Genomic DNA, 22,466 nt, shown 5'->3' on the forward strand with positions numbered 1-22,466 from the left:
CAAGAAGCTCATATTCTAGCAGTAAGGGTATGGGAGATGTAAAATCAGATAGATAATGTTGATCTGCCTGTCTGTCTATCTATCTATCTATCTATCTATCTATCTATCTATCTATCTATCTATCTATCTATCTATCTATCTATCTATCTATCTATCTATCTATCTATCTTTCATCCATCCATCCATCCATCCATCCATCCATCCATCCATCCATCCATCCATCCATCCATCCATCCATCCATCCATCCATCCATCCATCCATCCATCCATCCATCCACTTATCTACCTAATTATCTATCAATTGTTGGGGGTAAAGGTCCCTTTCTGTGCAACATACGGTTTTCATTACATCTCATCATTATGAAAGTACACTGGCTAGATTTTTTGGCAAAAATTTCTTCATGATATCCTGACTTTAAAAGCTTACATTTTCTCCAGTGAAATGTAATCCATCCTTTATTCCCCTCCCCACACACAATTTAATCTGTAACTTTATCAGTGTATAAGTGGTCTGTATTCATTCGTGAGTCTGAGACCATCAAGATTCTTTGACTGCTTTTTCCCTCCTGGCCTGACTGGAGGGAGAAAAAAAAATAATGAATAAAAGATTCATTTCTTAAAGACAATGCAAACATAAAGTTTGCTTTTTTCAGCTAAAGTAAGCATCCTGACTAATTTACCTGTGTATACTTGCTGTCCATAATGGGACCTGACATTCACTGAGCGAGTATTATTGAAATAACAAAATTAATGATCTACCCCATTTTTAAAATCTTTTATACACAGCAAAATAGGTGCCCTTTCAACAATTTCTACACGTGATGTTCAGTGACACTGGTTACATTCTTCACATTGTGTCAGCATTCTCATTGTTTCCATCCTAGTTGTTCCATTTCCATTAACTTGGTCTCACTGCCCCCCAACATTCTCATCTATGCTTTAGAGTAACTATTGTCCATTTGATCTCATACATAAGACTCTTCTTGACAAAGCTGTGTCTAGTTTTTTTTTAAAGAATTTTGGGGCAGAAATTTCCTAATATCCCTTAGTAACCTGTCCCACTATGTTCTTGTAGTCAAAAAGTGGTGTCACTTCAAACACTTTGCAAGTTAAAACCATTTTTGCTTATTCTCATCCCTCTAATGAATAATAGCTAGTACTCTTAGAGTAACTAATAGGAAGAGAACAAGTATATGAATTACATGAGCAGAGAAAGTTGTGTTCGTGTTTGTCCACTGATGATGTGACTTTGATAAGAGCGATAAATGATGAGACCTAAAACTTAAGAGTAATAGTTACTATTTATCACATCCTCACTGTGGCCCAGACGCTATGCTAAATTCTTGATCAGTATTATCCTTTTAATGTTCACAATAGCCCTAGGGTGTGGATACCTTTATGATGTCCATTATTCAGACGAGGACACTGAGGCACAAAGCTATTATTTGCCCAAGGTCACAGGTTGACTTGTAGCAATAAATACAAAGGACTATGGGAATTTAGAAGTCCCTGTGCGGTGCAAATGGTTAACACGCTTGGCTGCTAACCAAAAGGTTGGAGGTTGATCTACTCCATTTTATAGATGGGGAAACTGATCCAGAGGTAAGTGACTTGCCCACCATAGCTCAACTATCAATATACCCAGGCCAGTATTCTTTCCCTCAATGTTCGCAGGAATTGCCAGAGGCAAAATAAAGCCAAAAGGAGGTGCCTCATTCCCCAGGATGCACTCACCTACAAACCCCCCTAGGGAAGGAGAAACTAAACATCCAACCTCAATGAAAGAATCACAACACTACTTTTTTAATTCTTTGTGTATGCATTTTTTTAATGCATATTTTTCATTGGAAGTAAAGAGTTATTTTTATTTTTGCATTAAGTTTAAATTCACAGAACTATACCAAGGGGAAAAAAGAATTGACTCATTAAAGATACCTAGTCTAGATTTTCACCAAGGCATACAAAAACCAATTCAAGAGGAATAAAAAGAGAAGGGAAAAGAGGGGACGTAGGAGGTCAAAATAGAGGGGATGGGAAAGGAAGGAGAGGGTAGGGGAAGGTGATAAGTGAGAGGAGGAAAGAGGAGTGGAAATTGGAGGAGGGGTGAGAAGGGACGGGGAAGAAGCTGGGTCTTTGCTGGGACTATTCTGGGTCCCTTTCATTTGTCACTTCAGGTCCACTCTCCATCCTCCTCCATCCTTCTCTCTGGCTGAGGAGGTAGACTTATATGGATGTCATTAAGAGTGCCCTTTGTGACTGAGTCCAGTACAACTAGATAGTACCCGGCTACCACCACTGACTGCTCTGACAGGAATCACAATAGAGGGCCCCGGACAGAGCTGGAGAAAAATGTAGAAAAAAATTCTAACTCACAGAAAAAAGACAACACTTACTGGCCTGACAGAGACTGAAGAAACCCCAGGATTATGGGCCCCGCATACGCTTTTAGCTCAATAATGAAATCACTCCTGAAGGTCGTTCTTCAGTCAAAAATTAGACAGGCCCATAAAACAAAATGAGACTAAAGGGGCACACCAGTCCAGGATCAAGGACTAGAAAGCAGGAGGGGACAGGAAAGCTGGTAATAGGGAGCTCAAGTTTGAGAAAGGAGAGTGCTGGGGTTGTTAACCAATGGCATAAAACAATATATATACTGTTTAATGAGAAGCTAGTTTATTCTGTAAACTTTCATCTAAAGCACAATAAAATGTAAAAAAAAAAAAACAAAACAGTGCCCTTTGGTCTCTGGCTTCCAGTTGGGTTTGGCCAATGGAGAGGTCCAGCAGATGAGGGAGGGAGTAGGGAGAGTGAGGAATGAGTATTTATTCCTGTAGATGCATTTGTGAAAGTTTGCCTAAGGCTAGATTGTGTTCCTTATCTCTAGATCACCTTTTCTTTCAACAACACTCTCCTTTCAGTTTCTGGCCACAACATCCTGGCCACTATTTTGCCCTGGGTTGGGAATATTAGTTCTGTTACTAGCTCTAGGTTTCTGCTCAATCCCTTGTAGTTCACCTTTCCTCTACCAACATTGTTGTAAACAGACTCTCTTCAAATCTTCCATATGCTTGCTGTTAGGGCTCTGATTAGTGCCGTGGGAAGAGATGGGAAGATGAATGAATTCTATGAAAGAAGCTTGGGGGAGGAGGGAGAGAAAATATAGACAAATAACTGTGAGCACTACATACAAATTGTTTCTTGGAGGTTAATGATACATTGACTATCACTTACGTTTAACGAACAGCTTAAATACTTAGAGGTGTAAGGGACACAGTCAAGTAAAAGGACAGACAGGACTGAAGAAGGACAGCTAAGGTAAGTGAGTGTGGGGATACAAAGGCCTTGAGCCAGTTATATAAGCCGATTTAGAGAGCTCAAAAGCCTTCTATCATACTTTTGAAGACTTTTTCTACATTTTTGGTTTATCAATCTAAAGAACTGTTATAAATCCCAGTTGCTAAATTCTATAATTTTAAGTTTTCATTGCAGACTTTACAGAATTAAACAGACATGCTCTGGAAGAATGGGACATACTTTTTATAAAACAAAAACACCCCAACCATAAATCAGATAGGCAGCAGCTGTCTGGTCTTTGAAAGGAATTATCTCTTTTGTCATCAGATTAGCAGTTCTGCAGAGGAAAGAAAATATTTTAGCATCATAAATAAGTAGCCCTGGTGGCACAGTGGTTTAAGCACTCAGCTGCTCACCAAAAGGTCAGTGGTTTGAAGCCACCAGCTACTCTGCTGGAAAAAGATGTGACAATATGCTTCTGTAAAGATTATAGCCTTGGAATTCCCATGGGGCAGTTCTAGTCTGTCCTATATGGTCTCCATGGGTTGGAATTGACTCAGCAGCAACAGACTTTTATTTTTCTTTTGGGTTTTATCAGTTAAAAGTCACTCAGTAATTTCTGCAATGAAATAAAGACCAAAAAACCAAACCCGTTGCCATCAAGTCTATTCCCACTCATAGCGACCCTACAGGACAGAGCGTAACTGCCCCACAGAGTTTCCAAGAAGCACCTGGTGGATTTGAACTGCTGACCTTTTGGTTAGGAGCTGTAGCACTTAAGCACTACACCACCACCATAGTCCAACTATATTCAGGAATTAACGTGAAAACATCCAGCTTCCTAGGTGAATTCTTACTGACTTAATATCAACCCCTAGGCTAAGTATGTAGGGAGTATTTTTAAAAAGTTGCTAATGTAAGAAGATATGCTACTGATCTCTTAAATCCAGCAAGAGTTATTTGCCATGGGGTCTCAGCTACACTGTAATAGAATCAGAGAACATAAAAACTGTGGCAGGAACAGTACCGAGATTGGAGAAACATCATTATGAATAGCAACAAGTATGGAGATGCATATGTAAGAGGATAACTAGAGTCAACACAACCACGGTTCTTTCATGATTTAGGGTAAATAGATAGTTATGGCTCATCTGCTGAATGATCTACTGGGTAGATATTTATGGATTTTTATACAGTATATTATTGAGGATAAGCCTGGTTAAAAACAAATAGAGAAAAGAGCAAACGGCACAGACAGACTTTTAGTAAGGCCATCATTTGTAATATTTCTCAGAAAAGATCTCTTTCAAAAATTCCTCAGCATAGCTAATGTGCCATAGAAGGACTCTCCATTTTAGGAGTGCATAAATCCACATAAATTGCTATAATAAGGATTCATCCCATAGCCCTTTTGGCATAAATGCACATCTGGTCTCTGTTTGTAATGAAATCAATTCAAAGCCCCACAGTGCATTAATAATAAAAAATGTTCAACATATTGCAACCAAATAAGCCTTGCAAATTTGAGTCTGCAAGATTTTGTCACACAGGTGTATACTTTTAACACCGATAAACGATGAGGTTACAGAACATTTATCAAATAGTTTAAGAAAAGGAAGATTTTTTTTTTTACTGTGATTATTATTTCCACAGGAAAATGCATGTGCATGCATGCTAGAAGCTTTTGCTTGATTTACAATGCCTCTTGGACTTTTATATCTGTAGCTCACAATACCATGAAAATTTTATTAATAATAAAATTATTATAAGCAATTCTGCCTGGCTTAAAGGAAGTTCATGGATTTGCACTTTAAAAACAACAAAATTCTAGAATTAGCTCTTAACACATCAGATGTTGTCTTAGATCCTACATTAAAATATAATGAGATAACTTTTCACATTGCAATCAAAAAGAATCAGTACGAAAAACAGAGAAAATACTGAAGTTGTCAAGGATTTAATTTTACTTGGATCCATAATTAACTTTCATGGAAGCAGCAGTCAAAAAAGGACATATTGCCTTGGGCTAACCTGCTGCAAAAGACCTCTTTAAAGTGTTAAAAAGCAAAGATGACACTCTGAGGACTAAGATGGGCCTGACCCAGGCCAAAGTGTTTTCAATCTCCTCATATGGATGCAAAAGCTGACAATGAATAAGGAAGACCAAAGAAGAATTGATGCCTTTGAATTCTCGTGTTGGTGAAGAACACTGAATATACAATGGACTGGCAGAAGAACAAACAAACCTGTCTTGGAAGTACAACCAGAATGCTCCTCAGAAGCAAGGATGATGAGACTCATTTCATATACTTTGGACATATTATCAGGAGGGACTACTCACTGGAGGAAGACATCATGCTTAGTAAAGTAGACAGCGAAAAAGAGGAGGGTCCTTGTTATAGATTGAATTGTGTCCCCCAGAAACGTGTGTCAACTTGGGTAAGTCATGATTCCCAGTATTGCGCGATTGTCCGCCATTTTGTCATCTGATATGATTTTCCTATTTTGTAAATCCTACCTCTATGACACTAATGAGGCAGGGTTAGAGGCACTTACGTTAATGAACAGGACTCAATCTACAAGATTAGGTTGTATCTTGAGTCAATCTTTTAAGATATAAAAGAGAGAGTGAGCAGAGAGACAGGGGACCTCCTACCACCAAGAATGAAGAACCAGGAGGGGAGTGCATCCTTTGGACCCAGTGTCCCTCCACTCAGAAGCTCCTAGACCAGGGGAAGACTGATGACAAGGACCTTCCCCCACTGACAGAGAGAGAAAGCTTTCACTTGGAGCTGGCACCCTGAATTCAGACGTCTAGTCTCCAAGACTGTGAGAGAACAAATTTCTCTTTGTTAAAGCCATCCACTTGTGGTATTTCTGTTATAGCAGCACTACATAACTAAGACAACCCTAAAGGAGATGGACTAAAACACAGTGGCTGCGACAATGGGCTCAAACATAGCAAGAACTGTGGCAGTGGCACAGGACCGGGCCATCCGTTGTATGCATGGTCACTATCAGTCAGCACCTAACAACAACAATTTTTCCACAATAAGTTTAAAAAGTCTTGATTATTTTGTTCTCAGAAGTTGTAATTAATAACAGAGTATATCGGTTTAGCAAAGCCTTCTTTGTGAATCACAAGATTTACCTTCTGTGTTATATGATTGACCCAAGGAGAAGAACAGTTGCTGAGATCTGGTCCTTGGGGATCCCAAATTCCATCAGGAGCGAGGCATAAATAAGTTGATACACCTATAATAATTATAAAAATAGGTTTGTTTCAAATATTCAAACCATCTTTCTTAGAATGACTTCACATCCACATCATGTTTAAAAGCGAGCAAAGGAAAAAAAAAAAAAGAGGTAATTAAGTTGGGATCTTATCTATTAAAACACCAAATACACTGACTGGCATGCAATTGGCATTTGAGAAATGTAGTACAACAACAACAAAATACAATATTTAAAAAAAAACTTCCAGATAGCATGCTAGGCATGGAGAATGATTTAGTTAATTAGATCTGGTACCTGTCTCCATGAAGTTTACTGCTTGAGTTATCAGAGGCAAGGTAGCAATTGAGTCTTAAAGGAATTAATTTACAATTTTTCTAGGAAAACAAGATAGGAAAGGGCATTCTAGGTAGAGGAACAACATACTGTCTTTGAGAAACTTCAAGTTAGGTTCTGTGAACTGGGTTCTACTGGATTGGGGAGTGTATTTAATGGCGTTGGAAGGTAGGCAGGGCTAGATCATAAACTCCTTTGCATATATATCATCTGCAAGTGTTAGGAAACGAATGAAGAACATTAAGCAGTGGAGAGACAGAAGCAGATTTAGGCTTTAGAAATATCTCTGGCAACATCAGTGAATTTATGGGAGTGATGTGAAGGTTGTGAGGAAGCTACTGCTGTGAGGGCCTGAACTAAGGTATAGCAGAAGGAACAGAGAGGGGTACCAATAACACCAAGGTGGACTGGCAGCTACTAGGAGCTACAGAAGGTTTTCTTTAAATCTCTTTCCCAATTCTCACAGAACAATAACAACCTATTTCTGTTGTGCTTTGTTGTTTGCAAAGTGTTTGTTTTCAAATAGACTATTACCCTAATCTGTACAAAAAACTTCTGAAATAACAGTGGGGCTGTTATTCTCTGTTTAAGATGAAGGAGCTGAGGCCCGTAAGTAAGGGAATAGATCTAGGAGAGAGGGACACTTAGAACTAAAGTTTTCTTATTCAATACTACAGAAAACATTTAGAAATAAATATGCCTCTCCCTACTTTCATAAAGGGAAGGAAGATTTCTGAATATGTTTAAACACTTTGGTGAAAAAAATATTAAATGTGTACTTTTAGAAAAACCAATTATAGCCTGTGGTCTTGCCATCAGTTCATATAGGATGGAATTCAGAATGATGTGCCATACTGGAACTTTTCTAAGAAAAACAAGCTTCCTTAAAGTAACTAAGTCAATGACACTCAAAGACAAAGTCAATAACACTCAAAGACACAGTTCATTAAAATGCTCGGATAGTGACATACATTGTGTATTTGTTTTATTTACATATTTTTGGAATCATAAAAATTTAATTTATTTCCAGTGTTAATCTTGTAAAGCTCTATCAAGAAAAGTAGAGTATTTTTGACTTAAAATTTATAAATAATATAGTCACCATGGAGATATTATGAATTATGAAAGTAACAAACGGGCAAAGACATATTTTGTTCTTATCTACCCCCTAGAGAAAACAACGCAGGACTAGTCTCAGCAGCTGATGGGTGAGTAAGTGAGAGGCTGGCTCCTGCCAGTACAGCTTCCCATCACTAGAAACCTTTGGTAACTAGAAGACTGATAAAAAAGATAGGAAACTTTCTCTTCTGCTAAATTTTAGGTAAACATTTTAATGATCATTTCTGAATACAGAAGTTCTTGACCACTTTTTCTGTCAATAAAAGATCTTACAGTTGGTAATAAGCATGAGACTATCTCCCAGCATCACATGATACATCATGTGCTGCTGCATGAAATTGCTGGCTTTCTGGAGTAGCTGGAACACACTCAGAACCTGACTCCAAGAGTGGAAACTACTCACCTCACACCTAATCCCGCCAAAATCTCACCTGTGACTTCCTCAGATTGCATCTGCAAACTTTGACAGTACATTGCAATTTAGCCAAGTTCAGAATGTAACCAAACATGAAGTGACAAATATTCGTAGTAACCTTTAGCTTAGTGCTTTAGAAACGACTTACCTATAGTTCCTGCAGGACATGGCTGCTTTGCCATCTGTCCTTGGCGGGTCTTAAACCACATGATTTCTCGGGCTTCCACAGCCTCACAGCTCTCTTCAAGAGCTGGGATTTGGGATGATGCTGATGGAAGGTGTGTGGTAATGTCATCAAGCACCTCAATAGCTGGAGATGGGGTGCTGGTACTCCTGTTTTTTCTTCCTGACACCGATGGGGTGGTACTCCTTCCAGGGCTCCAGGTTGTGGTTCGAAGTGTTGTACTGGTGGTGGTGCTTCCCAGGCCAAGAGATCCTGTGGTAGAGATTTCTGAAATAAAAATCAAAGGAAAACACCTACATTGCTTTACCTGTCTATGACCTCAAGATGTCCTATTACTTCAAAAACCATACTTATTTGACAGTATAAAAAACTTTAAACATGGCAAAAAAAGCTAATACCAATGTATCAAAATGCCACCTGAATACTGAAACAGCCATCTACTACTGCCAAACATAACCCATTGCTGTCAAGGTGGTTCAGACTCATGGAGACCTCATGTGTTACAGAGTAGAATTGTTACATGGGTTTTTTGTGGCTATAATTTTAATGGAAGCAGATTGCCAGACTTTCCTTTGATGGTACTACTGGGTGGGTTTGAACCACCAACCTTTAGGTTAGTGAAACCAAACCTGTTGCCGTCGTGTTGATTCTATTTCATAATGACCCTAGGACAGGGTAGAACTGCCCCCATAAGTTTCCAAGCTCTTACGCATTGCACCACCAGGGCTCTTTTAGGTTAGTAAAACCAAACCAACCCCATTGCCATTGAATTGATTCTGACTCAAAATGACCCTATGGGAGTAGAGCTCCCACAGGCGAGTACAAATTATTTGCACCACCACCTAGTGACTTTTTTTTAATGGTTCCTCTAAAACATATCAAAGAAAATAAATTACAACACAAAATAAATACTGTTTTCTTAACACAGTTCAATTCTTCAGCAAAGTTATTAATTCTCCTGGCATTTGACAAATAGGGGATTAACCTAAAAGCCATCTCTTCAGAATTGTTAAATTTAGTATAGAAAGGGAGAAAGCTATAAGAGATGCTCATCTGTATTAAGTATAACATGTGTTTCTAAAGATGTGCCTAATAGAGGAGGGGGAAAAAAGAGGGATCAGAAATTAAACTGCTCACAAGCTAAAAGAACAAGGGACATTTCGGACTACAGTCTCCTTAACACAAATTAGACTGGCTTGGTGATCTTCCCTGATGTTCTTAAAAATGACTCACCTTAACAAAGTATGTGTCAAGTTAGTTTCCAACTACTCATGTTCATAAATTATTTTCTAAGTAGATATTTTTCTTAATGGGAAAATGTATTCCAGATTCCAAATAAAAGTGGTTAGGCTCCTTGACCAGATATTAACAGGTGATTGAACCTATAATACATCCAAAGTTCTAACAATACTATAGAAATAATCACTGCAGAGAATCATCTTTCTGGGAAAATATATTCATACTCTCAGCCTGGGAGTACAAGAGCACACCATTCCTCCACATACGTGCACTGCATTCCCATCATTAAGAATAAAGAAAATCATGTTCTACTTTGGTGAGTAGCACCTGGGTCTTAGAAGCCTGTAGAGCGGCCATCTAAGATACTTTACTGGTCTCACCCCTTCAGCAGCAAGGGAGAATGAGGAAAACTAAAGACACAAGAGAAACATTAGTCCAAAGGACTAATGGACCACAACTACCATGGCCTTGACCAGAGTGAGTCCAGTACAACTAGATGGTGCCTAGCTACTACCACCAACTGCTCTGACAGGGATCACAATAGAGAGTCCCTGACAGAGCTGGAGAAAAATGTAGAACAAAATTCAAACTCACACACACAAAAAAGAAGACCAGACTTACTGGCCTGACATAGACTGAAGAAACCCGAGAGTATGCCCCCTGGACACCTTTTTGTCTCAGTAATGAAGTCACTCCCAAGGTTCACTCTTCAGCCAAAGACTGGACAGGCCCATAAAACAAAATGAGACTAAAGGAGCACAGGAGCCTAGGGGAAGGGGCTAGAAGGCAGGAAGGAACAGGAAAGTTGGTAATAGGGAACCCAGGGTCAAGAAATGAGAGTACTGGCATGTCGTGGGGTTGTTAACCAATGTCATAAAACAATGTCTGTGCTGTTTAATTGGAAACTAGTTTGTTCTGTAAACTTTCATCTAAAGTACAATTAAAAAAAAACAACTCATTAAAGAAAAAAAATACCTGGAAGATGGTAAATGGACAATAAATGTTTGATATTATGTACTAATGAAAAATAAAAAAAGAATAATGAAAACTCTTAACCTTATTATTGACAATAAACTGTAAGGGCATTGGCTTTAGTCAGATAGATTTAAGATGACAGTTCAGGTTCAAGGAGCTATAAGGAGTCCTGAGGTGAGTCTCCAGCTTTTTGTTATTTATTGTTTGCTTGCCTTTTACATACCTTCTCCTTGACTTCCTGCTGTCCCAGAAGAGGTCCCAGTGTACTCCGTATACAAAGATTTTAAAAAAAAAAAAAAATCTGCCATCGAGGCGATTCTGACTAATAGGGTTTCCAAGGTGGCTGGTGGGTTCGAACTGCAAAATTTTTGGTTAGCAGCCAAGATGCTTAACCACTGTGCTACCTGGGTTCCTAATACATATATAAAAAACCTGTTGCTGTCTAGTCGGTTCCTACTTATAGCAGCCCTACAGGAGATAGAATGGACTTGGGCTTATGGGGGAGGAGGATATATTAATTTTCTGAGCACTGAAATCAGACCATTTTCTGAAGTCATGCTATTTGGTGTTTGTTTTCTTGCTCTTTCTCCTGTTTTCCCTCCCTCTCTTCCCAGCGTACCTCATTTTTCCCTGGTGTCGCCACTCTGTGTGAACGGTATTACTCATAAGCACATCTAGGTAGAGTTCATACAAGAATGCAATGTATTCTTTCTTGCCCTTCTTCTTCCACACACCCCAGACCCCCAAAATCATAAAGTCTTGTTAAGTCTGTCTCATTCACCTATTTCAAACTCATCTATCTCTGTCTTTGAAATCACCACTACTTATCCTCAGCCCACCATCATCAATTAAATGAAGAGAGCAGCCATCTTAACTTTTTTGCCAATAAAAGCAATATCAAGAGCAAAATGACAATACTGGCACTTCAATATTTTATTTTGCAAGATAAGTATTCAGAATTCACAAACCAAAACCAAACCAACCCATTGCTGTCGAGTCAATTCTGACTCACAGCGACCCTAAAGGACATGGTAGAACTGCCCCATAGAATTTCCAAGGAGCACCTGGTGGATTCAGATTGCCGACCTTTAGGTTAGCAGCCATAGCACTTAACCACTACACCACCAGAGTTTCCATAAGATAAAAATTATTGATATTAAGTATTTAGCACAATTCGAACATAAAAATTAACATATTTCAAAATATTAAATGAAACTAAATTAAAAATTGTAAACAGCAAAAATATTCTAATAGATCTTTTGCATATGAAATCAGTGAAATAATTCAAAAGGTAAACATTGCATAAAATTGAAATTCAATAAGGATGAATGAAAATGCAATATAATTTTAATGTTTAAAGTCTTAGCTCTAAAAAACATGTGTCAACGGTGTCATTGTTAGGATGTAAGCACATTTTTGGGCAAAAGTTTCCAGCTGCTAAAAAAACTCTTTGATTTCCTACTACTTGAAGAAGTAGTAAGGAGATACTTATAAACTAACTCCAGATATTTTCTTCAGACTCTTTTATTTTTAAATAATGTCACTTCTTATTGTACTTTTGGAAGGGATAATTTTGAGTACTTTTTAATTTTTTGACAGGGACCACAATCCTGTCATTGATAACAAGCAATCATTTTTACTTCAAAGAAAGCATTTCCAGTTCTTCTTTACCTGCTTAATTTGATCATGTAAAAATGTAGATTCACAGCAGTTACCTGTATTAGTTAAAATAATCTCATGCTCATATTCTACTTTTTCAGGTAATCTTTAGAGTAAAAATTAATTTTAAAATAGAAGCCCTGCTTCCTCTTGCTGAGAATTATACAGATATACTGAAGAATGCTTCCCAAATGAATGCACCTTCCTTCAGTTAGACATATTAATTAGTGTATAATTTCAGGGCCACCACCTGTCTGCCAGTTTGTTGTATTGTGGTGGTTTAGGGTTGCTGTGATTCTGGAATCTACACCACCAGTATTTCAAATACCAGCATGGTCCCTGCCATGGATTGAATTGTGTCCCCCCAAAATATGTGTCAACTTGGTTAGGCCATGAACCCCAGTATTGTGTGGTTATTCCCCATTTTGTGATTGATATAATTTTCCTATATGTTGTAAATTCTAACCTCTGCCTGTGGTTAATGAGGCAAGGTTGGATTATGTTGAAGAGGATTAGGGTGGGATGTAACACCCTTGCTAAGGTCACATCCTTGATCCAATGTAAAGGGAGTTTCCGTAGGGTGTGGCCTGTACCACCTTTTATCTTACAAGAAATAAAAGGAAAGGGAAGCTAGCAGAAAGGGAGGGATCTCGTATCACCAGGAAAGTAGTGCTGGAAGCAGAACATGTCCTTTGGACCTGGGGTTCCTGCACAGAGAAGCTCCTAGACCAGGGGAAGATTGATGACAAGGACCTCCCTCCAGAGCTGACAGGGAGAGAAAGCCTTCCCCCATAGCGGGAGCCCTGAATTTGGACTTCTAGCTTACTAGACTGTGAAAGGATAAATTTCTCTTTGATAAAGCTATCTACTTGTGGTATTTCTGTTATAGCAGCACTAGATGACTAACACAGTCCCTCACTGTAAATAAGTTTCAGTGGAACTTACAGACTAAGACAGGCTAGGAAGAAAGATTTGGCTAACTACTTCCAAAAAATTAGCCAATGAAAACCTTATGGACCACAACAAAAAGTCCCACTCTCTTGCTTTGGATATGTCATAAGAAGGAATCAATTGCTAGAGTAAGATATCATATTTGGTGAAGCAGAGGGCCATCGTGAGCTTGGGAGACCCTCAGTGAGAGAGATTGGCTCAGCAGCCAAAATGATGGACTCAAACATGCTGGCAATTGTGAGGATGACAAAGAATTATGTTCCATTGTACACAAGGTCACCATGAGTCGGAATTGACTGGACGGCAGGTAACAATAACAACTTTTGGGGCAGAAAAGAATTTTCTTCAGCAGTTATTTGCATTATGATAAAACTTCACAGTCACACACATAACTACTTTATGGAACACGTGTCCTACATCAAGGGGGTAAGCACATCCAAGAATAGCTGCTTCCTGAAGACATAAAAAGGTGCATCTGGTGACAACAAGGGCTAAATGTTGATGTAAGATGGGGTGGGTTTCAAATCCCTCTGAGCACTCCTCCTTATGGGAGACTTCCAGACAGTAGGAATACTGCTCAGCTGCCCATGCCATGGCCTTGTGTGGTCAAATTTCCCCAGCTGTTTTACCCTGCAAGTGCCGATAAACCAAAACAAAACTTCATAGTCATATGTGTGGTGAGAAGATTCTCCAGCCAATGGTCTCAATCAGACAAATCATACTTGGATATCCTTCGAAACACACAAGGAACAATGACACCTCTCACAAGATGTTTGATTAGTGTGATGTCACACTTGCACCTTTTTAATAGATTTGCTTTCTAGTATTTGCATTATGGTGTTGGCGAAGAATATTGAATATATTTTTTTATGGTATATTCAATATTCTTCGCCAATAGACTTCCAGAAGTACAAATAATTCTGTCTTGGAAGAAATACAAACAGAATGCTCCTTAGAAGCAAGGATGGTGAGATTTCATCTCACATACTTTGGACATGTTATCAGGATGGACCGGTCCCTGGAGAAGGACATCATGCTTAGTAAAGTAGAGGGTTAGCAAAAAAGAAGAAAACCCTCAACAAGATGGACTAATACCTTGGCTGCAACAATAGGCTAAAACATAGCAACAATTGGGAGTATGGTGCAGGATCAGCCAGTGTTTCCTTCTGTCATACGCAGCATCGCTGTGAGTTGGAACCAACTCAACAGCACCTAATAACAACATAGATTTAATATATACGTCTTATTGGTATCCTCTATTTAAAGAGCCCTGATGGCACAGTGTTTACAGTACTTGGCTGCTAACCGAAAGGTCAGTAGTTCGAACCCACCAGCCACCCCACAGGAGAAAGATGTGATGGTGTACTTCTGTAAATATTTACAGCCTTGGAAACCATATGGGGTTGCTATGGGTCAGACTGACTCAACAGCAGTGGGTTTGGATTTTGGTTTGGTTCTCTGTTTAAATGATCCAGATTTCAGAATTTTTTCAACTATTGAAACAATGGTATTATGCCAAAATGTATCTAACAATAATAATAATAATAATATTATCTAACAATAGCACTAAATAATGGAAATTATTTTAATAAATGCATTTTATTCTATCATTAAGAAAAAAAAAATACTTGCTAGCTCAAAGAGAAAATAAGCATGGAGAATACAAAGCAAAAAAAAAAAAAAAAAAAGCCCTATCTCAGAAAAATCAGATTTCAATTGAATATACAACTTGTGAAGCAGTTAACACTAATAAAATAAATAATAGTAATTTTAAAAAGTTCAGTATGTAATGCATTGCATGGATGGCTGCTAATTTAGTTTAGTACAGACACACTAATGTTAAAGATCAGTATGGAACTTCTTTCCTTGGAGTTGTGCCACAGGGAGGTGTCTACAAGCAGGGCCATACGGTTCTGTTCGACCTTAAGCAGAGTAAGAGCCAACTGTAAAATCTGTCCCTGATCTCCCATCTCCTCCACTCCATTTACTGCTATGTAAGATTCCCCAGAGCTCTGCTCAATGCCAGCTTTTGGCAGAAAAAGTATTGGTGATATACATGCTGTTACCACTGCCCAAGAAAGAATTCGTCTTACTGCTAGGCCTGGAAAAAAAATAAAAAATAAAAATTCACTGAAGAGGCATACCAACTGATTGGAGAAGTTCTAGCCCATATCATATATTATAAGAGTTTGTCTTTCTCTACCTTCTAGCAAGAAAGAAACAGTATAACACTTTTTCAGTGTCCACCGTTATTGAATCTTATGTGATGACATAGCTAGCTTAACAAAAATATGTCATCGAGAGGCTCGCATGGCTGTGTATCAAGGAAAGGTTACTGTGTAGAAGAAAATAAGTTTGAGGGACTACTTAAAAATAATACTTTATCAAAAATATTATACAATATTCCTTACTATTTTACCATTGTTAATTACGCTCATTGTGTTTATACAGATTAGTGTTTCCATAAAAATGATGGACCAAAATTCCATACTAACATTTTCTTTCATAATTAACCTTATTCCAAAATAATAATAATAATAATAATTTCTCTGTCCCCTGACATTTCTTGTCCGTGGTTTATTTTCTTATGATTTGGTGTACTTCGTTTATTTTTTCCTTCAGTTCGTCTTGAAAGAATAAATACTATTTGAATGTTATCACAGGTTACAGATTGTGGAGTATACAAATGGAAGATAATGAAATTAGCCAACATTTGTATAGTGCTTTCCATTTTACAATGTTTTGCTTTATATCTATTACCTCATTTAATTCTGAAAAAAACATATAGGATAATTATTATTAAGTATTCCTGAGTGGCACAAATGGTTAAGCACTGGAATCCTATCTGAAAGTCTGGCAGTTCAAATCCTCTACCCACCTACAGGCACCTCAAAAGACAAGCCTGGTGATCTGCTTCCAAAAGCTCACAGCCTTGAAAGCCCTATGGAGCAGTTCTACTCTGAGCACATGGGGTCGTCATGAGTCAGCATTGAGTCACTGGCAACTAACAGTAATCGTTATTATTAATTCCTAATTTTACAAAAGAGAAAGCATAAACTCAAATAGTAAGTGACTCATAATCCTATGGATAGTAAGTAAATCAGTGTCCTCTGATTCCACGTTCCATGTGTTTTATAATGTACTATCAAAAATGGCATTCTGAATTATCTCATTCATTCTAAAACTATAAGTCCTCCATGATCCTTTAAGAGATTGAAGGAAAAAAAAATAGTAAAATATTACTATCTTAGATCACAAAACATATTTATTATTTAGGAAGGTTGTCCTCTAAAAAATGAAAAGTCAAAGACAGAATAGAAAACTATGGAATCAAAAATAGTCAAATCAAAGTGAAGACAGGCTTCACTTCCCAACAGAAGAAATGGTTATCTCCTGTTCATCCAGAACACGGAATTTCTTCTTAATTTTCCTTCATTTTTTTCCCCTTTCCTAACCATACACCTACCCTCATGGTTTCGCCTTTAAAACTTTTCTATTGTGTTAAGCTCATTCTAACATAAAATGTTTTTGCTGTCTACAGAAGCACTTCCTTCTCCCTACCCTCTGAGAATTCATATAAACCAAACAAACAAACAAAAATCAAACCCATTGCCATTGATTCGATTCCAACTCAAAGAAACCCTATAGGACAGAGTAGAACTGCCCCATAGGATTTCCAAGGAGCAGGTGGTAGATCTGAACCGCCAGCCTTTTGGTTAGCAGCCATACCTCTTAACCACTGTACCACCAGTACTCCAAGGTCAATTACTGAAGAAATTTCCCCAAGGGCTTGTTAGAAGAAATGGGAAACCTAAAGCCAAACAATGCTGCAAGTAGCTTTTGGCTACCTGTGCAGTGTTCTGGTTAGAGGAAGGAATGTTGGCTGACTCCCAAGGATATCAGTTGGTGGCAACAGATTTGATTACACCCAGTTTTAAAAAAGGAATTAATATTACCGGTCACTAAATTATCCAATTCATCTCAGAATCCATTTATAATACTTGGCTCCATGGTCTCTTGGGATGGTAAAATTCCACAGATTAACAGCCACGTGTAGGCTTATTTATTTACGTAATTTGAACCATTTATACTTTCTGATTCTCTCATAAGTAGGATATTATCCTTATTGTAAATACAGGAAATGACCTGTTTTTCTAAACATGAACTTGTAATGGCCTTGTCATGTGTGATAATAAACTTACCATTTTAGTTTGAGGGCATCTTAATAAAATTATTTGTTACATATTTAGCCCCTACCATGCCAGGAACTATGTTATGGGTTTTACATATACATGCTCTAGTTTAATACTTACAACAATCTTTGGGTAGGTATACTTATTTTAATTTTGGAGATGAAAGAAGTCAAATTAAGTAATTCTCACAAGCCTACATGGCTGGCAGGTGGTAGAATCAGAATCCTAATCCGGGTCTGTTAAAGCCCCTCCCTTTCTACTAGGTCTATGATGTTATTAAAAATTTACCCAAAATTTAACAACAGAAGCTCATTTGTAAAAACTTTTTATGAATTCAGAAGTCATTTTGTCCAGAACACTGGTCACACATAATTTTATATGTACTGCTATGCTCAGTCCTGTTGGGAATTTATTTTGAGCACTTATTATGGGCCAAGCACTAGTCTAAACACTTTACAGGGATTGACCCATTTAATTCTGACCGCAAACCCGTGAGAAAGTACTATTAATTACTCCTATTTTACAGATGGAGAAACTAAGGCACCAAGAAATTCACTAATTTTCCAAAGTTTACAAGTTCCTGAGTGGAAAACCTGACAAACAACCTAGGCACTGTTACAGACATCCCACTCAAAACTGTACTAACTTAGAAATATTGAAAATGTAAACTTGATCCTAAAGAAAGCAGCTTTTTGACGTGTAGGATGTAATCCTCCTTGAGCTAGTTTCTTTCTCTTTACGGCACTTCTAATTCCCATAAATTATGTATCCAGGAGCATAGGAAACAGTGCTGATACCAGAAAACATAGACAGTCTTCAGTATGCAAATAGGCAATAAACAATCAGCAAATGATAATGCCAAATGGTAGCTGGCATTTATTGAGCATTTATGATGTGCCAGGCAATGTGTTAATGCTTTACACGCATACCTGAGGTGCAGAGCAATTAGGTGAATTTCCCAGCTAATGAATGGTAAAGGCAGGATTTTAATTCAGATAATTTGACTCCAAAACCCATGTGCATCCCCATTATCTGACAAGCAGATGAAGATCTGAAGTCTTTTTTTTTTTTTTTTAAGTATCAGAGTATGGCTTATGCTATTTGCTTATAAGATAGCTGAGTTCTGGAAATTACAAAGGGTAATTCATTCCATCTATATTTATTAATCACTTGGTACATGGCAGCACTGCATTGGGAATAACATGTTGAGTATAATTATCATGTTTTTTGCCCTTGTGAAGCCCTCTCTACAAAGGCTTCATAGAAAAACCTACTGAAGAAGATAGGAAATAGAGAAGAAATATACAGACTATATTCATTTAATACATATTTATTTGTGTTTCTTTTGTATAAGATATTGTGCTGAGAATCAGGGATTCAAAAAGGAAAGAAAGAGTACCGTCCTCAAGAAAATTTTAATACATCGTATTCTATGGAAGCTGCAGCATTATCAATTATTCAATATGCACTTAGAAAGAAAAAAAAATGCCAATTAAACTGTGATACGCTTTAATTGTTGGATACAATCCAATTTATGAGATGCTAAAAAGTGAAATCATTGCAATTTCAGACTTGACAAAATGCTGTAATATCAGAAATGTCTCCTTATAGTAATACAATATGATAAATACTCCATCATTTAAAAGAGGCGTGACCTTGCACAAATTATAATACTTCTCTGTGTCTTAGTTTTTTTTTTAATCTGTTAAATGGAGATGCAATGTGCATACCTCCTGGAGAAAAATGCAATATTCATGTAAAGTATTTAGCAGAGCATATTGCAAAAAGAAATAATAAATGTTCACTATTTTTTTTTATCAGTAATAATATATTTGTTTATTCCTCAATTCAGCCAAAATTTACTGATTGCTTACTACATGGCAGGTAATAGTCTAAATGGGTGGTTACAGCAGTGAACAACAAAAACAACAAAAAATAAAACTGTCCTCATTGAGCTTACATTTTTGTAAGAGCAATGGATAACAAATAGGATAAAATATTAAAATGTATAGTATATCTAATAGTGAAAATTTTTATGAGTAAGAAGAAAAAATAAAGCCAGGGAAGGTGATAGGAAGTATTGTGGGAGGGAATTGCAATTTTCAGTCAGGCATAGTCTAGCTGTGAAAGTCACATTTGATTAAACATCTGAGGGAAGAGAGAGTGATGAATGTGAAGAACTGAGGAGCCTTCCAGGTAGAGGGAACAGTATCTGCAAAGGCTCAGACATGTTCAGGACACGAAGACGGCCAGCTTGGCTGAGTGTGTGAGGGGAACACAGTGTGAAATAAGGTCACAGAGATGACAGGGGACTGCAACACAAGGGGCTTTACGGGTCATGGTCAGGACTTTGGCTTTTATTCTGTTTGGTATGGGAAGCCACTGGAAGGTTTTGAGCAGAGGAGTGACATGATATAATTTGAGTTAAATAGGGTCACTTGGGTTGTTGTGTTGAAGAGTGACTGAATGGGGGAAAAGTGGAAGTAGGTAGAAAAAGTATCTATTTAGCTATACATTTGTGATTGTGGTGGTGATGACGACAACGATGATGAGGGACACCTACCTACAAGAGCATGGGATGTGAGAGAGAAGGTAATGGTTTTATAGTGTGGGTATTATGATCCTCACTGGCACATAGCAGGACTTCAGTAAGTGCTGGTTGAACTGAACTGATGTTTGCATTTTCACTTTCATGAAAGAAGAGTTAGCCCTTCTCACATAAATTCTTCTACAGTTCCATTTCAATTATTATTATTTGTTTAAAATTGAAACAACCACATAAAGACATTGATCCAATAGTAAAAAGAAATTCTTAAGTATCAATACATAGTTACGCTAGTATTTTTATTACTATAAAATTTCTAGAAATGTAACGTATGGGGATGTCAGATAAGCTTTGGTAGTAACAAAAACAGGCAAACAAATAAACTGAGGTACTCAGTTCAACCGAATTAGAGTTAAATGATTTCCCAACAACAACTAAAACATCCAAAGGGATAAATAGTTGAATTGGCATTAAAAAAAAAAAAAAAATAGAATTAAACAACCAAACCCACTGCTGTCAAGTTAATTTTGACTCATAGTGACCCTATAGGGCAGAGTGGAACTGCCCATGGGTTTCCAAGGCTGCAGATCTTTATGAAAGCAGACTGCCATATTTTTCTCCCATGGAGAGGGCTGGTGCCTTCCAACCACTGACCTTTTGGTTAGCAGCCAAGCATTTAACCACAGTGCCACCAGGCCTCCTTAAATGGGTATTAGGATTGAGAATAATTCTTTGCCCTTATTTTCTATATTGTATTTTATTACCCAAGTTTTGACATCATTGTTTTGTAGCTATTAGAGCTATAGCCTAATATTTGCAGTGAAATATGCTTTACTATAAACTTATGAATTATAATTTACCTGTGAAGATATAGGGATAATTGAATATAGGGTAGGACATGATTTATTTATGAATAAGTAAGAAATAAAAATAAATTCAAGAAAAATAAAATTATCATCTGTGTTTGAAATGAAATACAGTGAATAGTGAAGAAGAGCTCATAATCTAAGATTTAAGGTCCAAGTTTTATTTTTAAGATTGCAATTTTAGTAACTCTGATCTATTGCAGATGCTTGGAGAATATATATGTGCTTGTCCTTGTTATGCATGCACAAGTTTCTAAGAAACTTATAAAATGTAAGGTCCGGTTTCAGGGTGGCTCTTACTCTTGGAACCAAATCGAGGTCAACTAACAGCAACAACAACAGCGCTTATTCCTGGTTATTCATTTTGTTGTTTATGTTAACAGGCTGGGAAGAAAGAGGGTATTATTATTATTAAGTACCTCAAAATATTAAAAAAAAAAAAAACTTGAGCATTAATTTTCCATCAAATAAAAATAAGAGTCATATAAACAGGAGATCTGACATGGTGCTGGAGTGGGAATATAAGGCTGAATAAAACACGGCCCTCTCATCAAAGAGTTTATACACTGGTGAGGTCAATTTTATTATGGGTCCTAAGTAGAGTGTCAAAGCTTGGCTCTTCAATGTGTGCATCTAATTCAGTGAAAATCACTAAATCTTCTCTGATAAGAGTGAGACCACTAAGCATTTCACTTTTTCTAGTAATTTAAACAAAGAAATTAAAGAGAGCTGCATAATTGAAATATAAATGATTCTTAATTCAAATAAACAAAAAAATACACTGTAAATTACTTAAAAAACAGTGTATGGTTTATTTATTTTAAAATCAGTGCATAGTTTATGGAGCCCTGGTGACACGGTGGTTATGAGCTTGGCTGTTAACCAAAAGGTCAGCAATTTGAATGCACTAGCCACTCCTTGAAAACACTACGGGGCACTTCTACTCTGTTTTCTAGGGTCACAGTAAGTCAGATTTGATTCAGTGGCAATGGGTTAACAGTATAGTTTATAGACATGATAGATAAATTAATTCGTTCTACCAAAAACCATATTTACCCCTTGTCTTAGTCATCTAAAAAACTAGTGCTGCTATAACAGAAATACCACAAGTGGATGGCTTTAACAAAGACAGATTTATTTTCTCACAGTCTAGTAGGCTAGATGTCCAAATTCAGGGCGTCGACTCCAGGTGAAGGCTTTCTCTCTCTGTTGGCTCTGGAGGAAGGTCCTTGTAATCAATCTTCCCCCGGACTAGGAGCTTCTCTGTGCAGGAACTCCAGGTCCAAAAGACACCTTTTGTTCCAGGCACTGCTTTCTTGGTAGTATGAGGTGTTCCCCCCTCCCCCGACCCTTGCTTCCCTTTCCTTTTATTTTTTTATCTTACAAAAGATAAAAGGTGGTGCAGGCCACACTCCAGGGAAACTCCCTTTACATTGGATCAGGGATATGACCTCAG

At 37.5% G+C, this 22,466-nt stretch overlaps 1 protein-coding gene across 12 annotated transcripts in view; it reads right to left on the reverse strand.

The window, feature by feature from the left end:
- The window catches only part of ADGRL3 (adhesion G protein-coupled receptor L3), a 945,099-nt gene that overhangs the window by 162,513 nt on the left and 760,120 nt on the right, over positions 1-22,466 (reverse strand). For 9 of the 12 annotated variants that reach the window (XM_049886209.1, XM_049886207.1, XM_049886199.1 and 6 more), the window contains 2 exons: positions 8,547-8,849; positions 6,446-6,549 (listed from right to left, as the gene is read on the reverse strand). In XM_049886209.1, the coding sequence (XP_049742166.1) occupies positions 6,446-6,549; positions 8,547-8,849 (407 nt within the window). The remainder of the gene's footprint in view (positions 1-6,445; positions 6,550-8,546; positions 8,850-22,466) is intronic. The other 3 variants (XM_049886210.1, XM_049886208.1, XM_049886206.1) reach the window with 1 other exon arrangement.

Source organism: Elephas maximus, chromosome 5 (assembly GCF_024166365.1).
Source record: "Elephas maximus indicus isolate mEleMax1 chromosome 5, mEleMax1 primary haplotype, whole genome shotgun sequence".
In the NCBI taxonomy this organism is placed as follows: domain Eukaryota; kingdom Metazoa; phylum Chordata; class Mammalia; order Proboscidea; family Elephantidae; genus Elephas; species Elephas maximus.